The 25,710-nt window shown below is 41.3% G+C and overlaps 1 protein-coding gene across 3 annotated transcripts in view; it reads left to right on the top strand.

Annotated features, from left to right (window-relative positions):
* Nucleotides 1-25,188, top strand: part of LOC116698194 (multidrug resistance-associated protein 4) — a 38,575-nt gene extending 13,387 nt beyond the window's left edge. For 2 of the 3 annotated variants that reach the window (XM_032529993.1, XM_032529994.1), the window contains 12 exons: nucleotides 3,402-3,481; nucleotides 9,634-9,784; nucleotides 10,961-11,080; nucleotides 11,234-11,344; nucleotides 11,467-11,567; nucleotides 12,868-13,059; nucleotides 15,920-16,075; nucleotides 18,884-18,973; nucleotides 19,432-19,604; nucleotides 20,251-20,356; nucleotides 22,785-22,919; nucleotides 24,293-25,188. In XM_032529993.1, the coding sequence (XP_032385884.1) occupies nucleotides 3,402-3,481; nucleotides 9,634-9,784; nucleotides 10,961-11,080; nucleotides 11,234-11,344; nucleotides 11,467-11,567; nucleotides 12,868-13,059; nucleotides 15,920-16,075; nucleotides 18,884-18,973; nucleotides 19,432-19,604; nucleotides 20,251-20,356; nucleotides 22,785-22,919; nucleotides 24,293-24,370 (1,493 nt within the window). In that variant the 3' untranslated portion in view covers nucleotides 24,371-25,188. Of the gene's footprint in view, nucleotides 1-3,401; nucleotides 3,482-9,633; nucleotides 9,785-10,960; nucleotides 11,081-11,233; nucleotides 11,345-11,466; nucleotides 11,568-12,867; nucleotides 13,060-14,267; nucleotides 14,400-15,919; nucleotides 16,076-18,883; nucleotides 18,974-19,431; nucleotides 19,605-20,250; nucleotides 20,357-22,784; nucleotides 22,920-24,292 lie in introns of those variants that run through there. The other variant, XM_032529995.1, reaches the window with a different exon arrangement.
* The last annotated feature ends 522 nt before the right edge of the window (nucleotides 25,189-25,710 follow it).

Raw genomic sequence — 25,710 nt, 5'->3', positions numbered from 1 at the left:
TGTTATTCTGTGAATGTGGTTTATAACAATTGAGTCAGCAGTGGTGAATTATTTTTGATGGAGAGGCATTGTTACTCTTCTGTATCAGTCACTGAATGTGCCATTTGTATCATGTGCCTGTGTTATCTTTTGTGCTGTGTGGAAATAGTTGATTTCCAAGTTGGGGCTTTTGGTGATGAAAACCTTTTATATTTTGTAACAATACTATTTGATAAGAAGAAATACAGATGATGTTGATAACACTACAGACTGCTATTTCCTTAAATAAATTTATTTATATAACTTAATATATTCATATTGCTCAATTTCAGCAGTATGTACAGTCTTATTACAGCTGTTCATCCAAATGTGATCCAGTTAGAGCAGCACAGACAGCAGTGGATGTGTTGAGCTGATGTTGATCCCTGTAATTTAGTGTCATTGAGTGGGCTAATCCCCTCAGAGACTGCAGGCCAGGGCTTCAGCTCATCAGCACAGTCAAGAAGTGGAGTTTCAGTCAAAACACACACACAACACACACCCACACACACACACTTCTACCTTCCTCCTTTTACATCGGCATAGTGGGCCATCTCAGTGCTAGGTGTCACTCAGTTGCTGTTGACGCAGGGAACATTGGATCTTCTGTAGTCAGTGATGTGAGATTCTAATTGTGTCTACAGAGGCAATGTTTTGAATGTCTGTATTTCAGGTCTGGGATGCAAGAGTGTTAAGAGCAAAGTGGAGGAAATACTGCAGAGAGGATGATGATATCGAGGTGTGTAAATTGAATGTGGAGATGGAGCCGTGTGTGTGTGTGCAGTATGACTGATAGGGCTCCCCCTCGCTCGGCACTTCCACTATTTAATTGCATGAAAGGGAAGCAGAGGAGATTGCAGGAGCCTGTCGGTGTGAGCGAAGAGAATGGATTTAGAATGTATTAGTATTGGCAGCAAGGCGCCAGCGGTGGGAGGCTGCCCCAGGCCCCGAGGCCCTTCATGGAAGTGCAGGTGAGCTGTGCCACCTCCAGCCTTGGCAGCCCCCTCCCCAATATTCCTTCATTATCTCACTTCCCTGACTGAAAGGCCCCTCCAACTGCACTGGGGCCCACACATGGAGCGTCTCTGAGTCGTCCCCTTATCTTGATGTTTACAGGGAACAGCGATTTGCCACACGCCCTGCTCTAGCCGGACCCCACTGTTCCACTTCTTTAAGTGTGATTGGGGGGCTTGCTCAACTTATATCTCCACCTAAGGGGCCACCTTAGTTGGAAGGGCTTGATATTTCCTGAGCCTTAAAAATAGTGCAAATCACCCCTGGAGTCTTAATCCATGAGAAATTGTTTGATACTAATGCTGCTGATATCCTGAAATGTCTATACCCCTCTCTACACAATAGGTGATATTGTTGACAACCACCCATAGTGATTGAAGTCATTGTCCCATGCCGATCTTACCTCATAGGCATTTCCATGCAGTGAATGTCTTTGTGTAACTGCTCCACTGTAATGTATCCCCTCTATAGTCTGCGCAGGATCGCGAAGGGTCTTTACTTCATCCCCTCTGAAACTCTCTGTTGACTGAGCTGCTTGTCAAACAGCTGATATCTGGCTGATGTTCTCTGCTCTAACACCCTCTAACCATGGTATGATGTAACCAAGAGAAACCTACCCTTTTCTCATTGGCATTGTTTGTCAGATATGCATGAATTTAGGTCATCTATGGCTTAGACAGTAAAATTACATAAAATATTATTGGATCTTCTGCAAACACAGTTTGACAAGAACTCCCCCCATTCCCAGACTCAAGCAGCTATATTCTACACTAGTATAGTAGCAGCTCTACCCCCTTGCATGAACCCTCCCCTCGGGATGTCTGTATGCTAAAGGGGCACTCACACTGTGAATAAGATTAGTCTGCCTCCAAGTGTACAACATGCTTACGCCACTTGACTTTGAATCAGTACTGATTTGGAGCATTGCTGGATTGTTGCGGGGAATAATGCTCTGGCTGGGTTTATGCAATGGCTGTTATGGGGAGCCCGGCCTCGTCTGCATGCATGTTTTAGGCGCAAGCGGCATTTTGGATAAAGCTGTAAGCTGCTTATTGCCGTGGAGAGGTGATTACAGGGCCCACCTCCGTAGGACTGACTGGGAGGCAACTTTTAGGTCAGTGCCATGGCTCCGCCACGCCTCTGAGTGCCATACTGCCACATTCTGCTAATGTGCCGCTCAGCTGTTTCCTCTCAATCCCGTACCAAGTCCCACCCTTATTTATGGCCTGTTCTATGAGCTCAAATGAACTCATCTGCATGCTTGCAAGGTTAGTTTCACTCTATCAGGTGTTGCACCCTAAATACTGTGTGTGCTGCTTTATTTACATTCGCCTCTGACAGATATTATTTTTCGCTTAGTGTCACCGTGAGAGACAATGGGTTGCTTAAGTACAGTATTAAATACTATGACACCAATTTGGAGACGCTTTGACAGGGAATATACACTATAGACTACTCACAAAAGATCTACACTACAGCTTGTTTGTGTCTTTTGACTTGAGCCCAGTTCATGTATTGGCAATGCTGGCACTGCTCTGGTACTTTTTTGTCTGCCTCTGAGAGTCAGAGGGTTTCATTCAAGGATAGAAATAGAGAAATCCTTTCTGTCTTGTCTGCCTTTAGGTAGTGAAGTGTGGGAATTTGCTATCACTGACCCTGCAGTAAACCATGTGTGAAAGCAGCTGGAGTGTAATCTTATGTGTTGTGGGATCAGAATAGGGGAGCAAAGTTACTAAAGAATCACATAAAAGGACTGCCACATCACCTGCGCAGAGCATCAGCCAAAAATAATGAACACCTGAGCAGATTGGAGGCAACTCAATTAACGTCACTGACACTGCCAGTCAGAGCATAAAGGCAGGTACGCAGCTTCTGTTGCCCTTTTGTTTCCAAACAAAAGCTTCCCTCATGTATTCAGACAAGAGTAGGGCAGTCTTTATGAAATGCTAGACAAATAATGATTCATTGTTTAATCTAGATAAGCCTGTGTTTTGCATCAGACAGTGTATAAGTTCTTTTCTATTTAATTGGAGGGGACTTTGGTAACAGTTGCTCAATAGTCTAGCGAGACTGAAGGAAATTGAAACAAACTAAATATTGATTTTATGGATTCAGATTAGCTAATGGATAAAGAATATGTATTGCATATACATATTAATACTCCAGGTGTTCTCTTGCACTATACAATTACACATTATATAATCTTGTTTCCTTTAATTTTACTATATTACTTTTGATCGGACAAATAATACACTTGACACCTTTCTAACCAATAAGAATACATTTTGCTTTCAATTGCGTGATTCTAGCATGATACAGTATATCGACTCTAATTTAATCTAATATTTTCTTTTGTTGTTGTTTCCCAGGAAGAATCCTCAACAGGTTTTCGAAGGACATAGGTTACCTGGACTCTCTGCTCCCATGGACGTTTGTGGACTTTATCCAGGTGAGTCTCACCTCGGCAGGTTTGGTTGCTGGCGCTGCAGCATGGGAAGGCCATTTCATGCCTGGCTAAACCTGCTTTGTGGTCCGGGTCCCTTAATCTGGAAACAATTACTGTAGGATTACCCGCCAGCGCGGCCCAGCGCCTGCAGAGATTTAATAAAAGTGTGCACATAGGCTGAGGGCGTGGCTCCCTCTGTGTGACACAACAGAAGCGGCATCTTCAGAGAATGTGTTTGTAACAAGTGATTGGGAAAGAGAGAAAGGTACCAAAGAGGAAATAAAGGCCACAGGATGATGGGGATGATTTGGAGGAAAACAGTAGGGAGGCGAGGAGGGGGTGACGAGGACAATTTGCTGAGTGGCAAAGAGAAGAAGTGTGAGCAGCATGCGTACGATGTGTTAAAGAAGTGGAGCCGGAAGCGTGGTAGAGAGGAAAAGGGGACAGGTCAGTTGGAACAGATCCAGAGCGGGATTTGCCCCTCTTAAGGTGATTCACCTAATGCTTTACAGTCTTAGGCCTGGTAGCCAAGGGCCACCCTGGTGCATAACCAGGTTAGGTTACCAAATGCCACCATGCCACCATGACAGCCATCTCCCACGAAAGCCTGCAGAGATGAGCCAGCTCATGCACCTAGCACCACAAAGAAGGGAATGTTCACTGCACAATTTGAGGTAGAGGAGCAGGCGTGGCTCTTTGGTTAGGGTTAAAGAATGGAACAAAGCCATGCTGAAAACGAATCCCCCCTCCACAATGCCTGAGTGATGTTTGTGGCAGATACCCATCTCACAGTAGACAAAAGCCATCTTAAATGCTGAAAGCACAAAGGATCATATGCACAAAGCCTTTTTGTCTGCCATAGTTTCCCTCATTTTGATAATAAGGTGAATAATGGCTGGAGTAAAATAATAAGTTTGTAGAAGGCACATAGGTCCAACTGAAACCAGTGAAAGTGGAGGTCATAACTAACAACAGTCTTATATTGCACATATATACTCGATGTATGACTTATTTATTCCACCATATTAGTTATTACCTGTACTATCATGGAATACAAGAAACAATACTATTTAAACCATGTGTCTGTATTGTAGTGAACAATATCTTTTAATAACTCAAGAGCAAACTGTCAAAATAAGACTAGCTATAGCATAGACTGGCTGTATTATGTGCACATGATTTCTGATGGTTGTTCGCTGCAGGAGAAAGTGGGATGTGATTGTGATAGTGGACAAAGGTGGCATCCTTTGGACAGAACACTTTTGTTTGTGCTACTTTCTGCTCTTGTTTGCAGGTGTCATTCATGAAGCAGTCTTTAATGCTTTCAGGAAGGACGTTTTTCACTCTTTTTATGAAAGTATTAGCCATGCAGAAAAGCTGCTGATCCTGACTATTGTTGTTCATTCGTGGAGGGACATTTCCCCATAGTCATTGTTTAAATGGTTGTCAGTAGGGAATAAAGTGAAACTTCATAAACAATGCCCTAACTGGTTTATCTCTTTCTATGGGGAGAGGCCGCTTCTGTGCGGGGATTTGCACCAGAGCCTCTGCCTTTATGGTGGAGTAAGCACTTCACAGCCCCTCTGCACTGCCCCCATACCCACCTAACAAGGGGATTCCCTCAAGCTGGGGAAACCTGGTTATACCCCAGACCCCTATTTTTCTTTGCAGGTCTCATCAAGTAGTAATTTAGTGTATTTGGGAAAAGGCTCTTTCTCTTCTCTCTTTATGGTCAGGGGACAAAGACAGAAATGTCAATTAAAAACACCTCAGGCTTCGGTGACTGTCTGCTTTTGTGTAGACTTGACCTTTAAATCCTGGGTTGCCTCTATTTTCACAGAGGGGGCAGAGGAGGAGGGCAAGACAATGAGGGGTGAGTACAGGGGTCTTTCAGTGGAAGATTTTGTGTGAAGGCTCTTGACCAAATCACACCACTAACTGTCGGGTCCATAGCTACATTCATAGGTCTCATTCATAGGTGTCTTAGCCTGGTCTCACCAATTGTAATGGCATATAAACACGCATAAACACTGGCTCATGAATTGTAGATTACGGCAGTAAAACATGGAGGGAGAGAAAGTAGTTTGGAGTCAGTGTGATAAAAGGGTGCATGGGTGTGAGAAAAGGGTGCATGTGTGTGGTAAGCATACAGAAACCCAGCACAGAATACACATACAAACACATAGCAAAGATGGCTATTGTCTAAAAACACTGGAGGGTGGATCGTTTTGGGAGTCTGTATATTGTGGCACATTGTGTGTCAGGCCTCTCAGTGGCTTTGTGGTATATAAGAACTGCTGACGTAACCGTGAGTGCTAAAGGATGGGATTTCACCGGCTTTCTCTCCTTCTTTACCACACTGGTGACAGAAGAAGTGAAGAATGCACTGGCTCCAGGCGTTCCACAGGTTATACTGAGAAATACAAGAGATGGTCCTGTGTGGAAATATTAAGGCTGCGCCATAAATCCCTCTTGAGCATTGTTTTATGACAGTGCCATTGTCTTCTTGCACAAGTTGAAAAAAAAATACCAGTGACACAGTAAAGTGCCTAAAGGTTTGTCAGATGAATTTATAAATAAACCAGAAAACAGCATTGTGTGTGTGCTTATTGGTGTGCCTAACTGGCCACTTAGCAATACCACACATAGTCATTCGATGGCGAGCATTGGCCAGCAAAAGCTTTTATTTCAGTGTGTGTATGTGTGGTCTCCCATGATGATGCGGTCCAGCACCTTAGCTGCTCTGACTCAGACATACAAGCCAGGCCCGGGGTCCTTTGAGTCTGGGAACTTACATAACAAAGAGTCAATATGACGAAAGATAATGCATTCTTGTGCTTTCTGTGAGTTACTTTTGTATTTGTGAATTGCTGTTTTCTTACACATTTGAAAATGTTTTGTATTGTTTTCAAGTGAAAGTGAAAGAAGCAATGACTGAGTGAATGAATTTGCTGGACACAAGTGATTTATAGTAGAGAGAGAGAGGGAGAGAGAGAGTGAGTGAGCGAGACCGCATTTCAAAGCCTTTCTCTTATTTCCAAAATGGGCTTGGAAATCTGCAGCTTGACTGAGCCCAAATAAGTGACTTCTTTTACCTTTTCACAACACACAAAGGCCTAATCCTAGGACTACTTGAGCCTCCAATGTAGACAGTGACTGAGACCACCATAGTATGTGTCAGACCCTCCTCACCACACACAAAACACATTGACTGCAGCTTTATGAAGTGAAAATGGCCCCGAAAGGGAAAATGTGAAAGAGGTGTCCATAGTCATTTCTCCCAAAGAAAGGCCATAGCATCTGGGCATTTAATGCTAAAATAAATCCAAAGACAGAGTAGAATGGATTGGGTCACTTCTATTGTTCCAGATCCTGAGTGGAACAGCCCTGTTTTGTTTCAGTACCACTGACCCTTGCAACTTATTGTGGCCCTCTGTCAAGGAAAAGTGTGGAGTGAAAAAAAATTCCAGCAATGACAGAGGACTTCTTTTGAGGAAATTTGTTTGCCATGCTTTCCACTCATTTCCTGTTTTGTTTGCACTTTTTTTCCCAGTGGCAAATATTGCACACTGTCAGTAAATAAAGGGAGGATGAAAAGGGGGTTGTAAAAAGCATACTGATTCCTTATGTCCGGAGGGATATTTAATTAAAGGCAAGTGTTTATATTCTGCTGCGGAACAACAGTCACTATCATTGCTGAGCACAAATACAGCAATTAACTTCAATTTTCTGCATTTATTTAGACATCAAAGAGCTGATAGAATCATTGAGAAAATAAAGCAATAAGGGTCAGCAGAGATCTCAATGGTCTTTGGACACAGCAGTGCGCCCAGTTTGCCTGAATGACTGAATCACATGCGTGCGGTAGCTTTCTTTTCTTGCTAAAGAGCAATTAGCGGTAATTCTTTATTTAAACTGTTTGTTTACAAAACCTTTCATCCTTTTATCCACTTTTATGTGCAGCGGGATGTGGCTTTGGGAGTTTTCTGTTCCTGTGTGGTTTCATAGGAGATATGGATGTGGTCCGAGGGGGTGAGGTGTGTGCTTGTAGGATCACTTATCTGAGTCATCTGTGTGTAGTGTGGGTGGGGGGCCACGGTGTTCCTGATGCTGACATGATAAGCGCCAGACCACGCAAATGGATCACATCAAACATTGCCTTGGCGACAGCGGGCCCTAGGGAGCAGGAGGAGGCAAGACTCCTATCTAATTGTTCCTGTTCCTCCTCTGTTGCTTCTGATGACCCCACTGTCAGATAAGTCTGTCCTGGACCTTCGTGGCCCCTGACTAAAATGGGCCCAATTAGAATTTAAATAAACCAATCGGCAGACATGAATGAGCGTTGTCGCTGTGTCTCCAATCAGCAGCAGGAGGGTGAAAGAAAAACAGTATATTTGATAAGACATTTGTTCAGTTAAAGCTTGATCCCCTTAGGGGAAGGCTGGATAACATGCAGTAATGGCTTGTGTGCCACCATCTCACTTTGCAGTCTGGTAGCCTTCCATCAAGGCTAAGATTGAAACTTATGTACTGTGAAATTCTTGGGATCAGTTGTGCTCAGTAGCTTCCACTCACTGTTTGATTGCGTGGGCTCCACTACAGCAATGGTTAGACTAGTAATACCCTCTTATCTGAACTGCAAATGGAATTGTGTAGCTTTTCATCATGAAACTACACTAAAAGTGATCATGCTTAAATGTGTGCTTAAGTGGCAGATAACATCCGTAATTAAGGTGCTAAATTAAATTTTCATCTCTCTGGGCTAGTCTGAGACCACTGAAGGTAACAGTACGATCCTAATCTCCACGTCATAGGAATCATTTCTTAGGATGTGTCTAATTTCAGGGTTTAAGATTTCAGTTTTATCATCTATCAATCAAATATGAAATATGTAACACAGTATACCTTTCAGAAGAAGAAACAGGATTCAGTGGTGGAAGAAGTATTCACACTATTTACTTGATTGAAAGTATCAATATTTTGCCGCACACTCCATTAAAAGTTAGCTTAGGGATCATGAGATAACAGGTGTAGGAAAGAAGAAAAAACTAAGATCTGCTGCATGCATTTTAATTCTTTTTTTTGTGACTTTTCTGTGAACCCCAAGCAGTTATTTAAATGAAAGCACTCAAAATGTTGGGAGGGACATGTGTCTCCTCATAGACATCTGAAACATTTCAACTGCTTTTTTGTCAGGAGTTACAAACTAAGTTTGGAACCACTGCTTTAGTCTTTAGCAATGTATTGTATCTAATAAAGTTGTCCATATGTTTTTTTAATAAAGTTTGTCTGAAAAGTAACTGTCAAATGTTGTGGAATTAAAAAAGTACAATTGTTCCCTCTGAATTCTAGTAAAGTAGAAGTATAAAGCAGTATAAAACGTTCAACGTAAAAAGTTCAACATAAAATGTAAAATTGTACCACTGCACTCTATTTAAATAAAAGTAGAAATAAAAAAATTTAAAAATCGAAGGCAGTGGAGAAGTATAAAATGCATAATATGAATACATAACAACTACCACAGATGTGAAATGGTGAAAGCATTTTATTTAACCACAATGATACTCTACCAGATTCTAAACACTGTGGTGGGTGCGTTGGTGTCGTCAGACTCATTGCCTCCAATCCTGTTTAGGCAGCTCTGGTATCCTGGTCTAGATGTGTCACAGAGCCATTAACACGGGTGATGAGTCACAGTGTTGTTGAGGGTTGTGTGGTCTGAGTGTGATGTATCATAAACCCACAGTGTGGTTCCCAGAGCCCTCTGCCAGTCACTGTGGCTATGCCTGTTGGCTGGCTGCTCTGCCAGGGCAGCTTACCGGCCAGAAGTGTTGAAGGGAAAGCCCAGGGGAGCCAGGGATATGAGCTGCAGTGGCCAAGTGGTAAATTCTCACCTGCTACTAAGTGAGAATTAGCACTGTGGTCGGTTTCCTTTCACACTGTGAGTCACATAACCTAAGTCCCACAACCTGCTGTTACCTTTCTGTAGGTCTGTAATGGTCTCACACAAATACAGCTGAAATAGTTCCTCTTGTTTAGCCTCAAGAAATAGGCCTCACTGCCCTGGTGGTAGCCCACACAGTAGCAGTGAAGCTTTCAACTATGTTGCTGTTTGCTTAATATTGTGCCCCTTTCTATTTCTCTTTCTGTCCCAGGTATTTCTCCAAGTCATTGGAGTGATTGCAGTAGCTGCCGTCATCATCCCCTGGATCCTTATTCCTGTTGCTCCACTTCTTGCTGTCTTCCTGTTTCTGCGATGCTACTTCCTGCAGACCTCCAGAGACATAAAACGCCTGGAGTCTACCAGTAATTTTTATTTTATTTGGGTGGTGGGGTGGGCATGTCCATTTGTGGTGAGAGACAAAAGCAGACCACAGAAATGCTAATAGACGATTGAAAAAAGCCATGGTCATAATCATAAAGGCTAAAGGTGGCCGTGGCCTATTGCTCGGCCACACGCAGTTTCCTTACAAGACGGGAGTTCATGACATCACATACAATGGGGAAAAATGCCAAGTGGGCCTGACTAGGCCACTGAAGGCTTTAGTTCCTCTTTTTTTTTTTATTCTGGGCTGAGCGCCCAAATGCACATTGAACAGGTTCCATCATCTTAAAGAACAAATGTTGTAGTAAAAAGGCCAGAGGAAACATTTAGGTTTTGTCTCTGGTTTTGTAAGCCTAACAAATAGTCAAGTAGATTATGACTTACTTAAAAAAAGTGTATTTAAAAATATATAATCTAAAAGTTTAAGGGCCCTGACACACTAACCCGATGGCTGATTGTTGGCCCAAAAAATGCCTCAGAACACACCGAAGCGATGCCGACTGCCAACGACAGCTGATTGAACGAACGTGTTACGTGGGTCTGGTTTCTCCGGAAATTCCAGAAAATTTAAAGCCAGACTGTCATGGCGGCTTTTCCAAATATGATGTCATATTTTACTAGAATAGTTCACCGAAACATGTTTCTGAAAACATTTAAAGCGAGAAATAGGCCATGCAGTTGCTGAATCTGTCTTCATTTCAGATCGAAAAAGGTCAGTTTAAAAGATTTTTGTCAGAATTTGAGAGGCTCTATTCACGCACATCCCGCTCGTCATTTCCGGGTTAGCACTCCACCAATCCCATTGGTCATTTTAGTCCGACTGCCGGCAGTGGCTGCCTTCCGACCGAGCATGTCAGGTCAGCCAAAATGAGGGCCGCCAGCCCCTCCGACGGATGACAACACGGAACACGGCAAACAGACGGGTGTCACTGATCTCGCCAGACTGTCTGACGGCCGGTTATCGGGTGAGTGTGTCACGGCCTTAAAACAGTATTATACATAAAAGCAAACATGTTGGGGTAAAAACTTTTCAAAACTGTCCAAAGTATACTATAAGGAATGCATTTGTGTTGAAAAATGTCATTGTTGAATGTATGGATAGCTGATTTTACAGATGCACGTTTGCTAATAGATGTGGTGCATTTTTTTTCGTTTAGCTCGGAGTCCCGTTTTCTCCCACCTTTCTTCCTCTCTCCAAGGCTTGAGCACCATCCGTGCCTTCAAGGTTCAGCAGAGGTTTCAGCAAATGTTTGATGGATATCAAGATCTTCACTCAGGTGAGCTTTAAAAAGATTTTTTTTTTAGTTACAGATATTAACTTTATATCACTCACATTCAAAGCCATTTAGACTAATGTTATCTTGTTAATATTAGTTATATTTAGACAGTAGAGATTACATGTGTTATCGTATCTGTGTGTTTGTTAACAGAGGCTTGGTTCCTATTCCTGACTACTTCTCGCTGGTTTGCTGTACGTCTTGATGGAATCTGCTCGATTTTTGTCACCATCACTGCTTTTGGCTGCCTTTACCTGGGGGATGGTACTGTATGGGATTTGGATAAAACATGTGACACATTATTGACATCAAAGACTTTATTAGTGAAACCATGCAATAAACTCATGACTGCGTCACCGTATGTTTACTTTTTTCTGATATTACAGGACTGGAACCAGGGGCAGTGGGTCTGGCTTTATCTTATTCAATGACACTGACAGGCATGTTCCAGTGGGGAGTCCGACAGAGTGCAGAGATCGAGAACATGGTGAGAACATTTACATTTGAACACTTACTAAACCTATTCATGAAAGAGGCTTTTATTTACCAAAAATGAAACAAACAATTCACAAAATATTTAACAAAGTTCTGTGCACATAAAATAGGTCAACTAACAGAACTTAACTCAGCATCAACACACTAATAGAGTCTTATAAAAAAATAAACAAAATCTCTAAAACTAGAAATCCCATAGCCCCATGATGTGGTGGGTACAATCTGATTGGCCACTTCCTGTATTTAATAACTCTGCATTGGTGGGCACATCTTTTTCCCAGGCCTGTCGAGATGTTCCAATAACCAGCAGCAGCACGCCACCTCAGCACTGGTAGCTGAAAGAAATAGAAACAGAAATTAGAATGACTCAAGGGCATGTTATTTAAAGTCAAACTAAAGTGTGACTGTACAGAAGTTAACTAAATGCGTGCATTACACATAGAAATGAATTTACTGCCAACAATACTATTATGTAATAAACAAAATCTATGTGTCATTATTTATCTGTTTGCTGATATATGTGCGTAAGGTCAACAAACTCAGTGAGGAGAAAATTAACGTATGTGTCAACTTGGAACACTAAGGTGCGTGCAAGAGAATTACTGACATTGAAATCAATTGTGTGGCAGCATGTGCGACCGTCACCGAGGGTCTAATGAAAGACACTATTGAGTTGCATTGTGGGAAATTTAAGATCCAGTGTTTTTTGACTCATTCTTTAGACTAAAAGTGGACATTTCTGCATCCGCTGCTTTGTTTTTACGTGCTGTCTGTGGTCCGCCAACTTTATGGAAGTTCAATTCAATTTTATTTATAGTATCAATTCATAACTAGAGTTATCTTAAGACACTTTACAGATAGAGTAGGTATAGAAAACAATATAATTTACAAGGACCCAACAATTCTATTAATTTCCGCAAGAGGCAAGTATTTGGTGCAACAGTGGCAAGGAAAAACTCCCTTTTAGGAAGAAACCTTGGACAGACCCAGGCTCTTGGTAGGCGGTGTCTGACGCGCCGGTTGGGGGTGTAATGTATAGTGGTTAAAACACAAATTGACTGTTAATTCACTGGTTAGATTATTGTTTGCGATGGTCAAATTAGAAATACTAGTAGGACGTGTCATGTTTGCTGTTTTATGTTCAAAATAACTTTAGGTTTACTAAAGCTGAAGTTATGTCATTTTCAAATGTGTTCAAAAGTGATCAAAAGAGCAAAATGTATAAATCTGAAATCTGTCACAGCATTAGTATTCTGTACTTTTACATGTTCTGCGGAAAACACTGCCTGTAGATGACATCAGTGGAGAGAGTGGTTGAGTATGCCGAGCTGGAGAGTGAAGCACCCTGGGAGACGGACAAACAGCCTCCGCATGATTGGCCCGAGGCAGGCTCCATCACTTTTGACAGAGTCAACTTCTCTTACAGTGCCAGTGAGCGCTTGGTCCTAAAGAATCTGACTGTCGGCTTCACATCCAGAGAAAAGGTTCTTGTCTTCATTCCCACCTGTGCATGCTTACTGGTGTGCACAGCCTGTGACTTAGGTTGATATGCAGCTAGTGTAGAAGGCGTGATGTGATTCTTTTTTTATGTGGCATTATTTTCAAATCAATTATTAAAGGGACACCATATTGTACTGCTGAATCTTCAGGACTATACCATTTGTGATTCATGGAATACATATCATGTAATTAAGACTGTTCAAGTGGATCCATTTGTTCCCAATTTGCATTTTGAGCTACCTGACGGTAACAACTGTTTATTCGCTATAAGAGAGAGGAGAGGCCGAGTGAGAGGGGTGAGGGAGGTGAGTGAGGGAAGCAGAGGAAGATGGTTGAGGATGATTGAAATTGTGTTTAATGCAGGGGGTGTATTTTGCATGGCTATGGTTGGCCAGGGCGGCTGATTTCACAATGGATGGGTTGATAAGTGTGGAGGCCCTGGCTCTGACAGCCCATGGGAGGGATTTCTGCCACATGCCATGGGGGGGGAAAGGCTTTGTGCATCCTGACAGTTCCCCTGACACCCTTTCACAAGGACACCAACCACCTACAGTACACAGTCCTTTCACTCTGGCCTTCACTACAGTCACATACTGTACATAAACATATAATCACTTACAACTCACTACAAGAATAACACCCATTGTCTAGAGAGAAATAGCTTAGTAAGAGCATATTACTCGTCTACAAGACAAAATCAATGATGCACAGTCCTCACTTTTACATTTAATTATGCTAAATACCAACTGCACATGATGGTTTCTAAAATTAACGTTGACAATCTTTTGTCTGAAATAAGATGGAAAGGTAATGTGACAGCTTTTTTTAAGGAAAGTCAAGGAAAGTCTGACTGATCCATACTAAACGCTGTTTCAAATGCATTCAAGAAAAACAGACATTTTTGGTCATTAGTTTCAATAGCTTAAAATTACCTTTTTGTTTCCATTTACTGCCAATCAGGAAGTAGCTAGTGTGGTGTTCTTATAATGCAAAGAAGGTGGATGGACAGTTAAATCTCTGGGTTCGTATAGTGACGTAATAGCAGTCAACATCCTTTCATATTGACCCATTTAGGGGAGCCAGCTCCAGGGCTCCAATATTGTGCATGCTCCCTCACTGACATGGCTATAGGGCCACTAAATGGAATGGAGCCATCATGTTATTTAAACCTGTGCTATTTCTGAATTGACAGGTCAAGATGTCTGCCATGAAATGGGTCTATCGCTAATATGAGTATGGATCATTACTATTGAAGAACAAGGCAGCATAATGGAAAGGGATCATGAAATGAAAGTCTTCGTTTATCTGGAATACATATTGTTTGTAGTTTTTGGGTGTGGAGACATTGCACAGAATGTATGAAAAGATGTTATGCAAATATACTGTAGACAAAAAAATACAAGTTGCATATTACTAACAAAGGGATAAGCAAAAGGTCCTCAACCTGCTCAATCTGCTGATGCAGAGCACACTGCTGTCAGCATTTAAGTACTTTAAAATTAATTCCATTAGCAGCATTTGGCTATCTACCTGCAAGTAGGTGACCCCGCTTTTCGACTAGACACAGAGGATGAAGTTTAGTAGTTCATCTACATCTAGTACCATTTTCAGGTCATATACGTCCAAGATTTAGTTTATAACCAAATACCTGCAACACTATTGATATTCCCATCAGCCACAGATGTACTTTGTGTTTAGCGCAAATGAGCAAATATTAGCATGCTAACATGCTAAAATAAGACAGTTTAGGGTAAAAAGGTAAACATTATAACCTATAAACATCAGTCTGTAAATGTTGTAATTGTAGTTTTGTAATTAAAGTAGGCTATTAGTGAGACATTCAATACCATCTTGGAGACCTGTTTGAGTAACAGATCTGTTAATTTGAAGGCAGCTGCCCAAAGCAACACAGGTGGTGGTTTATAATACTCAAAACATTATACAACTGGGAAGGTAAGCTGTAGCTGTAGCTACTGTCAGTCTGAAAGCAGCCTTTGTACTCTAACATCCTTATTTGGTGGCTTGTACAGTACATATAATACACAAATACAAAAAGATGGGTAGTTAAAGCTTTAGTGCATAACTTTTGTATATTAATTAACATCCCTTACATTCAAGCCATTGCCAAATTAGTTGATATAAAGCTTAAGACTATCAGTTTAACAAACACTGTATTTCTCAGCATGGCTGTGTTTAGATATTGTTGTTGTTCGGCGACTTTCGTGCGCAGAACCTTGAGTGAAGATAATTACCTTTTCTGAAGCATCCATCATGTTTTTTTTTAATCCTCCGTGTCCTCCTTGACTATGTAGCAAATGCGTAAAGGTGATGTTGGCATATGCAATGCGTGTAACTGTCGGACTATGAAATGATCACTTTTATAGAATATAGCACACTTTAAAATAGCTGTCATGAATCCTAAACAAGCATAAGGTCCAACACAAAATTATGCAGGTGAGGGCAACAAGATGAGTTCCCCCGATGCCATGTGAATAAGCTTATATAATTATACATCCAAGATACAGGTTTAATTTGAAATGTGACTAATAAATGTTCAACAGAGGCTTCAAACATTAAAACGTTTAAACATTCTTTAATAATCCGGTATTTTCTCCACTATCTGCCAAAACCATGTGATTACTGTCAAAAAAGAGATTTGTTATACCTGCTTGTTGTAGAATATAACGTTTGACGTCAATCTCTTTTTGTCGCCACACAATACACTGTACTTACGTTCCCTTGATAACATGACACGATAGGCACAGGAATTAATAATAGCCTGAAGGAGCATGGAAATATATTATCTTTACACATCTTAAAATAGTTCTCATTTCTCAACTGTAGGTTGGCATTGTTGGACGCACTGGTGCTGGTAAAAGCTCGCTGATCTCTGCCTTGTTCCGACTGGCAGAACCTGAGGGACGAATAACGATTGATGGATTTCTGACTTCTGAGATCGGTCTGCACACCCTGCGTCAGAAAATGTCCATCATCCCACAGGTGCCCTTTTAAATTGTCCTAAGTCTCAGCTGTTGTCTCTCTACCTAAAACTGCATACAGTAACTAATGTGTAAATCTAATTAAAATATTAGGTATCATCATAAATTAGAACAGCACTCAAGTTTCAACATATTACAGGATGTTGTGGGTAATGATGTTGTCCTTTTCTAAAACTGCTGAACTTTTGCTTTGACTTCTTCTGTACTTCTTTTGATTTCTCAATAATGAGAAATGGTAGATGAACATTGATAACAGACACCTTGGTGCTTTTAAAAAAATACTAGCTTTTAAAAAACTAAAACAAGTCAGGAAATTTACAGTCGTCTCTCAGGGGATTTCTGAAAGTGAGACAAACAGATGCCTTGAGACAGTTTAACTTTATTTCCGCTTGTTGAAACTGATACGGCATTAAGAAAATGCCAGCCTGCGGGTGAGTGTCAGCAGAGTGGAGGGAGGGGAGAAGACTCCCACGGCCTGTACTGTGAAGAGAGCAGTTCCCCATCCCTGACAGAGGATTAGCCCTCTACCCCCCAAACATGGGAAAGCTGCTTAGAAGAAGTCTTCCCCCATCCTCACAGTCAGAGTCCCCTTGTACACCGTCACTTAGCCCAAGACTCAAACATTTCTAGGGTGCAGCCAAGATGCCCAAAAACAGTTTCATTAATGCTTTTCTGTGGATTTGATAGGTTTCTGGCATTGCTACTACTTTAGATAAAGTTTTACTCCCTCATCCAAACTAGTTTAAGATGGATGTGATGTGTGTTTGATGTGATTTTGTTTACTCTTTCTCTCCTAGAGGGAGAGACTTGCACAAAGTGGCAGGTTACGAGTTAGAACTTTAACTGCGCGCCCATCTGTGTCACATACTGGATGGCATTTTTATAATGTCTTACCAGTAGAGTTTCTGTGGCATTCTCTTAGTTTTACAATCGTATATAGAGTGAATCTTGGATTTACACAAATCCATCTGAAAGCCTTTTTATTCTCCTGCTAGACGTAAGAGATACAGTGATAAAGTCAGCCTTTCACATGGAAAAATTGCTAGTTGCCATTTTTTTTCATGTGTAATTTTGAGTTTGATATGTATACTATACATTGCCAGTGAGGAGTTTCATTATTGCCCCCCCCCGATTTGATTATGATAAGCTTTTATTAGCATATGGCATTAAAAAAAGGATCCATTTCTGTTTCTATTGAATTCTCAGGAATTACTTAGTAAAAAAATGATTTCTGTAGCAAACAGAGGGCTTAGAATTGGTGGAGCACATAATCGGTCTATGGAAAGCTGTGCTTGAAAGCAGTTTTTCCGACCTAACATTGAATCCTCAATTAAAGTGTGTCACAAAACTAGTTTGAATTGGGACTTCAGCTGGCTTAATGACAAGGCGGGATTTTTGGTGACAGAAGGAAAAGCTCATTGGAAATAAAGAGATGGAACATTTTCTAAGAAACAGGTAGCAGCAGGGATGAAGTCCTGAAAGCTCTATTTCTTCTGGATGAAAATTGAGCAGTTAGTCCTGAGCCTTCTGACCTAGATGGAGGTTTGTTGAGACATAATTTTGTATTTCAGGAGTATGTGTTGTATGTGTGTACACTGCACACATCTCTGTGCTTACATACCTGAGTGCATGCTGTTCCATCACTGTGAAGCTGACCTGTAAGTGAGCAAAGATGAAGGCGTGGACAGTGAGTCACATACACAAAGTACTGTAACCTTAATGCAGGACACTTAGCCTTTTAAGCCCATTGTGTACTTTACTCTTGCTCCTGGTCTAATCTTACATTTGCCAGGTGAACAATTCCTATCTCGATTTGGATTAGATTCATATCTTGAGTAAACTAGATTTATGAAATTGCTTGGACTGTGATGAGGATACAGATAAAGTCTATCAGTTTTTGTTTTGGGCAGTTGCTTGCTGCTCTGCGTCACCTCTGTTGCTGTGATAGTTTTAAGTGTCTTAAATTCAGTGTTATGTTTCAAAGGAAAGCACAGCTGTATTTGTTCACTGGTATAGAAAAAAAGCCATATAAAATGCTTATCTACAGCAGCTCTGTACAGTCTCTGTATGGCAACCTGGGAGAGTCCTAGCAAGTGTTCAGTAAATCACTTCAACATTGGAGCAGAATTTATGAATACATATCTGACCTGACACGATGAGATGGCGGCTTTCTCCTGTTTATTAGGTTTACCACAAACTGAGTGGCATGTTGGAACAGTGCCTGTGGACTTGTTGGCTCGTACATTGGCATTATTATAAAGAGCTTTATTTACTCTCTTAAAGATGGCTGTGCGGCTGAACCTATATCCAGGTGTGTGGCTCACCATAAATACATATCTCTTGGACATACTAGCTGTCTGAGATCTGAGGCTGTCCTTTTCATGAGGGTAGTCAACTGATGCGATAACCCCTCATGACAGATGCCTGTGCGTTTGACAGAGGAAAGCTGTTACTTACATTTATGGATTATCATTTCTAATACAGCTACTGTATTAAAAGTCTTGGATGGTAACAGTGACTAGATGTTTTTGTGCCATATTATATATTCAGACAATGTCATACAGTTATTATCCACCATTACCAGCGCACAAGCTCTGGTTTTCAAAGTAAAAAGATCAAGTTATTGAAGCATAGCTGGCCAGAGCATTGAATAGTGATTCTGAGTGGAGCAAGCCCTTTGTGAACATCTTCCCCTCAAACATTGCCTAACGGCGCTTTATAAAGCTTGTCTTAACCCTTTCATACATCTTCCCTTTGTCATTATCTTAACTGGCCACGGCCTTCTCTTTCTATATCCATCTATCCACAGGACCCAGTTCTCTTCACTGGCACCATGAGGAAGAATCTGGACCCTTTCAGGCAGCACACAGATGAGGACCTGTGGAATGCACTCCAAGAGGTACTCCAGCGTGGCTCTGAATGATTCCCCCTCGCCAACCCAGGGGGGGATCCCTCTGTCCCTCTGTACAATGCTGCCATTCAGCCTCCCTGCTCGCCACAAGTCATGGGGGGAAATCCCATTAGGGCCATGGGGCCCAGCTCAATGTGCGGCTTGTAACTGGGAACCATTGAAAGTGCTGGGGGAGATGTGTTTGGACAGTCAGGCCAACCAGGATGAAGGCTCCCCCCACAGTGAAGGGCTTCAGCTCCTGGTCCTGCCTCTGAATGGGTTTGGTGGCCTGGATTAAAGCTAGAGGCTGGCCACAAGAGAGCACTGGCCAAGGTCATCAGTGGACCTGGCCCTGCATTGTGCCAGGCGGTTAATGGGTGTGTTTGGATAGCTCTTTAAAGGCATCCCTGCAGGAAGGCTTTATGAAGGGGTAATGAAGGGTTGGACTCTGCTCTCCCTCTCTGCAGGTGCAGATGAAGGCCGTGGTGGAGGACCTGCCCAATAAGCTGGAGACTATGCTGACTGAGTCCGGCTCTAACTTCAGTGTGGGCCAGAGGCAGCTGGTGTGTCTGGCCAGGGCCATCCTTCGGAAAAACCACATCCTGATCATTGATGAAGCCACAGCCAATGTGGACCCAAGGTCAGGGGACACTCAAGTCTACAAGTAAAAGATTTTACAACAATGTTTGAACAGTCCTTTCCACATGTAGTGCGTTAACTGTGAACAAGTGTTCCTTTTAGATGGGTATCTTTAAGCTAGGTTTAATGAAATTGTAGCACCACAATTGTTATACAAACTGAAATCATTCCTTAAACAATACTTCTGTTCAAGCCATTTTGCAAATAAATCAATAGCGCGTATGTGTAAGTGAAGCCTCATGAAAAGATGCACAGTTTTTACACTTGTCGTCTATACTGCACACTGTAGGGGGGTGCATTAGAGCAGACCTATTGCAGTCTGCTTATCATTAGTCTACTATTCACAGGAGTGGATTGATCAGAGCCTCACTGCAGTAAACAGCCAATGAATATAAAAAACTATTAACATAAAAATATTAACTAATAATACGGTGTAAGAATGACACCTTTAGCATGACTTTTAAATGCAAATAATACTTGTCTTTGTTATCTTAAAGAGCTCTGCTATCCCTTTTTATGCCTTATGCCTTGCTGCACATACCTTGCTGCTGATGAGCCATTGTTCACTGGTAAAAATCCCTGCCCAAGGGTCTAAAGGAAGAGGTTTTTTGTGGTGCTGAGGTGTTGTGTTCCCTGCTTCTTTTTAGAACTGACAGCCTCATCCAGAAGACTATCCGGGACAAGTTTCAAGAGTGTACCGTCCTCACCATTGCTCACAGGCTCAACACCATCATTGACAGTGACAGAATACTGGTAAGTAATGCAGTAAATTTACATTGCCCAGCACTTTAGTCAGTATTTGAAATGAGACCCCTATCCTTCTGTAATCAGTTATTAGTTACAGAGAGAAGAATGGGGTTAAACTACAAATAACCAGCAAGATGTTTGGTGCTTTTAGTCTTAACATTTTGTGATATTCCTTCACAAGCTTGTTCTTTCTTATCAACAATAATAAACTGAGCTTCCATTGTGTACAGAATATGTAGTATACCGTGAAGTAACCCTGCCATAGAAATGTATCTAGTTCTCTTAACAATTACATAGTAGATGTTGTGATGAATCAAATTTCATTACTTCGTGTAGCTTGGAGGGAAGACCTGGACTGGTGTTCTCTGATTTTGCAGAGTAGTAGTCGGTAGTACCTGACCTCATGATAGAGGTGATTCAGTCAGACATTAACCACATACAGTACCTGAGCCCTGAGAGCTATTGTCCTTTTAACGTTAACATACTTCTGCAATCCTTCAGGACAAGAGTCTTTTTGGTGATGGACTCTTGATGGGTGATGGTCAACAGACTCTAATTTGACCAATTCACGCACAGAGGACCCTATTTAACGATCTAAGTGCGTTTAGGGCGTGTCCAAATCCACTTTTGCTATTTTGATGGCGGGAAAAAAATAGGTCTGGCCGCGTGGTTCAAAAGGATCGTACTTTTTGGCTTAATTAATCATAGGTGTGTTTTGGGCGTAACATGCAATAAACCAATCAGAGTGTCATCTCACATTCCCTTTAAAAGTCAGGCTCGTTTGTATCTTGACGCATTGCTATTATGATGGCGGATTTGCTGAGCCGGAAGGAGAGAAGAGACTGATCTGCTTGTGCGTAAGGAGAGTGCGCACAGGCAGATCATATGATAATACTATTTCAAAATGTCATTTTATTTCTATTTTTATTTTTTTTGCATGTTTGTATGCTGCTGTGTGTGCACCTAGGGTTGCGCTGTCCACGAGTTTAGAACTATTTTAATGATGCACTGTTAAAATAACAGCGGAATGCTGCACTATTGACTTTAGACCAGGTTTTGTTGGTCAATGGCGCAATCTCTTCTCGCTACCTCAGATAACAATACGCAAGATTCACTGAACACACCTCCACGTAAGACCATCACGGCCATGGCGCAGGTGCATTTGCTATTTAAACAACGTGGGCGCTGGACGGTCTTAAAATAGCAAGGCACATGCGTCGGGCTTTGCACGTGTTGCGCTGGGTGCAGATAGGCCAGTGATCACTGCTCCCAAATCTAAATATTGAATACTTAAATCGAAAAACTTTGCTTCCCACAACCCGCAGAAACATGCATCTCATATTCACTTCTGCTGTGGTGCGTCAAACACACCTGAGGTTCAAAGCTTACGAACACCTCTTTCATTCTTTGCAGTGAGCCTGCTTCACAATCTTTACAGTTTTTATTCACTCGCTTGATTTTGCAACAGCTGGCCTGATTTCTCCCTCACAGCATTCTTTCTCATTGAGCTTGCACCCGGGCCACTTGATCTTTGGCCCTTTCTTGCTACTGCCTGCAGAGGTGCCAATTAGTGCCATTTGTGGCAGCATTTGTTAAGCGTCTATGGAGGACAGGGCATGACCTGGTGGCTGCCCAGACACTGAGAGGGTTGCTGAGAAAAGCCAAAAATCACACAGCGGGGACTGTTTCACACCTACACTTGTGTTAAAAGCCCCCAGATTGTTGCACACTCAAAGGGAACTAGATTTTGGCCCACCTGAATTGTCTCTTCAAAATATTAAGCTGTGCCATATTGAGATGCAGACTATTTTTCATACAAACTCCATCTCCTAGTATCTTGTCGATTATGACAGCAACAGCAGAAGTCTCCCTTTCCTACTAAACCATCGCTGAAAGTGGCCTTTAGCCATAACAAACTGCTAATTACACCTGCAAGGGGACTGAGCTTGTTAAAATTTGTCTGTGATATAATTTTTGTCTTTTCCAAACTGCTTGAATTGGCACTGTTCTTTGTGTGGTTTCTATGGCATGTGATGACACAGAAATGATGGTAATTTTCTAAAATGTCTTAATGGTGTGATTGTTGGATTTTACTGAGGACCACCCTTAAGCCGCTGAAATGCCAGGATAAATACATGGATAAATCACTGATCTTCAGTCTGTCAGAGTCAGCGCGCTAGACTGTCACACTGCTAACAGGCTACGCTCATTGTCCATGGCCCTGTCGAGCACAAACAAACACCAGTGTTTGCTGTTGCATGAGTCACAATAAATGGATGGTTCCTATGTGCAGAGAACTACTGTTTCTCCATTCATACTGCACTGTCTGCATGCATCACTCAGCAGCGAAACAGCTGAAATGTCAGTTTTCCCTAAAGTAAAGTATACAGGCGCTGACACACACACACACCCAGCATTGTATGTGTGATTGCAGGTTTTGGATGCTGGCAGGATCCAGGAATACGACGAGCCATATGTGCTGCTCCAGAACCAGGAAGGGCTCTTTTACCAGATGGTCCAACAGACAGGCAGAGCCGAGGCCACCTCACTGCTGTATGCAGCCAAACAGGTAAACACCCATCTTTGTCCTAGTAAGGGGCTATCACTAAATAGAGTCCAGCCGTGGCACACTAATCCCAGACTCTCCCTTTAACTCCAGACTTCATTGCTCACCCCTAAAATGATACACTTAAGCAAAAGAAGATGTGCATTACCCTGACAATGCAAAGACACTTGATTACCATTTTAATCTAAAGTGCTTACTTTGAGCATTGCAACACCATAACATTAATTTTAAGAGAGAAATTGTCCCCTTTGATAGATTTACATCCACTGATTTTATCAAAAAAAACTCTCCATATAATCTTTTTTCTCATAATGTAATGTTGAGATCATTTTAGAGATGATTCTAGAAAAGCAGCTTTCTTTGCGCTATATCTATTTGGAAATATTGGGTTTAACTTCATCGTGATTTGGGATAAACTTTCTATGGGGATTACTGTAATAGAGAATGTCCATATTTTTCCCCTGTGAAATTCATTTGTGATGTATTTCCCCTTCAGACACTGAACAGATAAGAGCCGGCTATTCATTGTTCAATTCCATTTTATGTGCATCTGTCTGGGACTACAGATACCATATTGCAACTTCAAACAGGTCTTTGTGAAATAAGAAAAAGTGGGCATCATTTTATTTTCTCTCTGTCCCTCGCACAAATTTATCAGCAGAACTGTATCTCCTCAGCCAGAGGAGTGAAATGAGTAAAATACTGATTTCAAAGACTCAGCACACTGTGGTATTATTTGGTATCGTCTTACCCTGCACACTGGCGGATTGGTAGTGACATTGTTCAAGCCCTTACATTTTCCTTTCTTTATTGTAGGATGCTCTCCTTAGATCAGATTACTGCAGCATCCATAACTGTCTAGCACCACTTATTAAATACTGAGATGGTCCACATGTTGTGTGTCAGGTTTCTATAGTTGTCAGTCAAGGTTTAAATACATTCAATAATCTGATATCAACCTCTGGTACCTTTGTCCATGTTGAAAGAGAATTCCAGAGTAGAGGTATATTTCTGGCTGAGGCCAACTTGTTTTCACCTGTTTTGCCTCTTTCTCAAACTTACTGTTATTGAAATAGTCTGTCAAGCCTCTTTGTGTTAAGAAATCAAGTATTTTGAAGACACTGTATTGTAGTGTTTAAGTAAACACACAGGTAAAAATAAATTCAATTGAAACAAGTCATTTCAATCACTATCTCCAATATTTTTCCTGTGAATTTCACAGAGCTAAATAAGCCACTTTTGCATGCTTCAGCAAGTGACAAATCCCTTCACCCAGCTCTGACTGGATCTGTCATGAATCACACCTTAACAGATTGTTGCTTAGATTGTACTGTGTGCTTGTGTTCTGTGACACTGTTTCCCTGATGCACTTCCAGGTTTACATGAACAAAAAGCGAGTGACAGACATGCACTGTGCCAAGGACATCTGTGCTGTCTTTGAGACGTCTCTTTGACAGTTTGGAAATTTGCTGTGGCCGTCACGTTCATCATCACTGACCAAATCTTTCACCAGGGTGTGCCTTTATTGACATCATATTACTGCATGGCTGTTAATTGATTACATCGTGTTATGTTTATGTATGCATGTTCTGGCCTCTTGGGTAGCTTCAGTTTGCACTAGTACTAAAAAAAACTGCAGATATTGGATGTGTTTATCCTGGTGCAAGGAATTATTGGTGGCTTAAAATATTCCTTTAAAGCAAACATTGTTTGGTTGGACTAAGATCTTTTCATTATTTGGAAAATGCTTGAAAAGACAAGGAGAACCACAGGAGACAGGGAGCGATGTTTTCAATAATTATTGTGCCTTAATCAGACTATTGATGTTTTTTTGTAATTGCACTGTTTTAATTAAGTAGTCTCCTAGCACTTTGACGATAGTGGTTTTATGTCTACCTCAGCTCTTGTCTGGAAAGAACAGTAAAGTTTAAAGGTAACATGTCATGTACTGGCAATGATAATGACAAACACCAAGAAACATGTATTGCTTCTGAAAAATGATTCCCAGTAATATCAACATTCTCTCTTTATTTTTGATAAATGGGTTGTTGTGGCTTTAAAAGCAGAACTGACATGCAATTTGGATGACTTGTAATAGCTCTATATTTATTTACATTGTCTAAATCTTTGTGTAGTTTTTTTTATAGGTAATATTTTAGGGAGATGCACTTTGTAGTTGTTTAGTCATAAATAAGTAAGACAAATGATCACTTATAATGTAGATGAAGTAAAAATTCTAATTACTATATATAATAAAACAGTATTTCTTGAATGTTTCAGTACTGTCTTCATTTTGCGTTTAAAACACTGTCTTGTCTGATATTACATTGACTCACTAACCAATTCCTCCCGCTGTTGCTCATCAGATGTTTGAATGGTGTGTTTGCTTTAGGGCAGTGGTCACAACTGGTCTTGACCAAGATGCTACAAATTAGTATGTGGTTAAGGAGAACAACCTAGTGATTATCTTGTTGAGTCAAGTGATTTTTAAATTCATTTTCATGGTGGAGTAGTCATGTGGTGTAGCTATTTACTCTCATTTTGGCATTCTCATAGTGCAATATTGATGATTAAGTCCCATTTAAAATGTAATTGTGTCATCACCAGCTCAATTAGAAAATAACTCTAATTCGCCTTCATACAGAAAAGAGAAAAGCTGGTGATTACACATTGAGAGATGTCTGTCACCAAACATTTAGCTTGCTATAAAAGGCTGTATTTAACCAGGCACAGATTTGGGTTGTGAACTGCAGGACATCAGTTCCTTTAAAAGCTGAGTGATTTACACAATTCA

This window comes from Etheostoma spectabile, chromosome 11 (assembly GCF_008692095.1).
Source record: "Etheostoma spectabile isolate EspeVRDwgs_2016 chromosome 11, UIUC_Espe_1.0, whole genome shotgun sequence".
Classification (NCBI taxonomy): domain Eukaryota; kingdom Metazoa; phylum Chordata; class Actinopteri; order Perciformes; family Percidae; genus Etheostoma; species Etheostoma spectabile.
The sequence above is the reverse complement of the archived record's forward strand: the minus strand, read 5'-3'. Positions and strand labels throughout refer to the sequence as shown.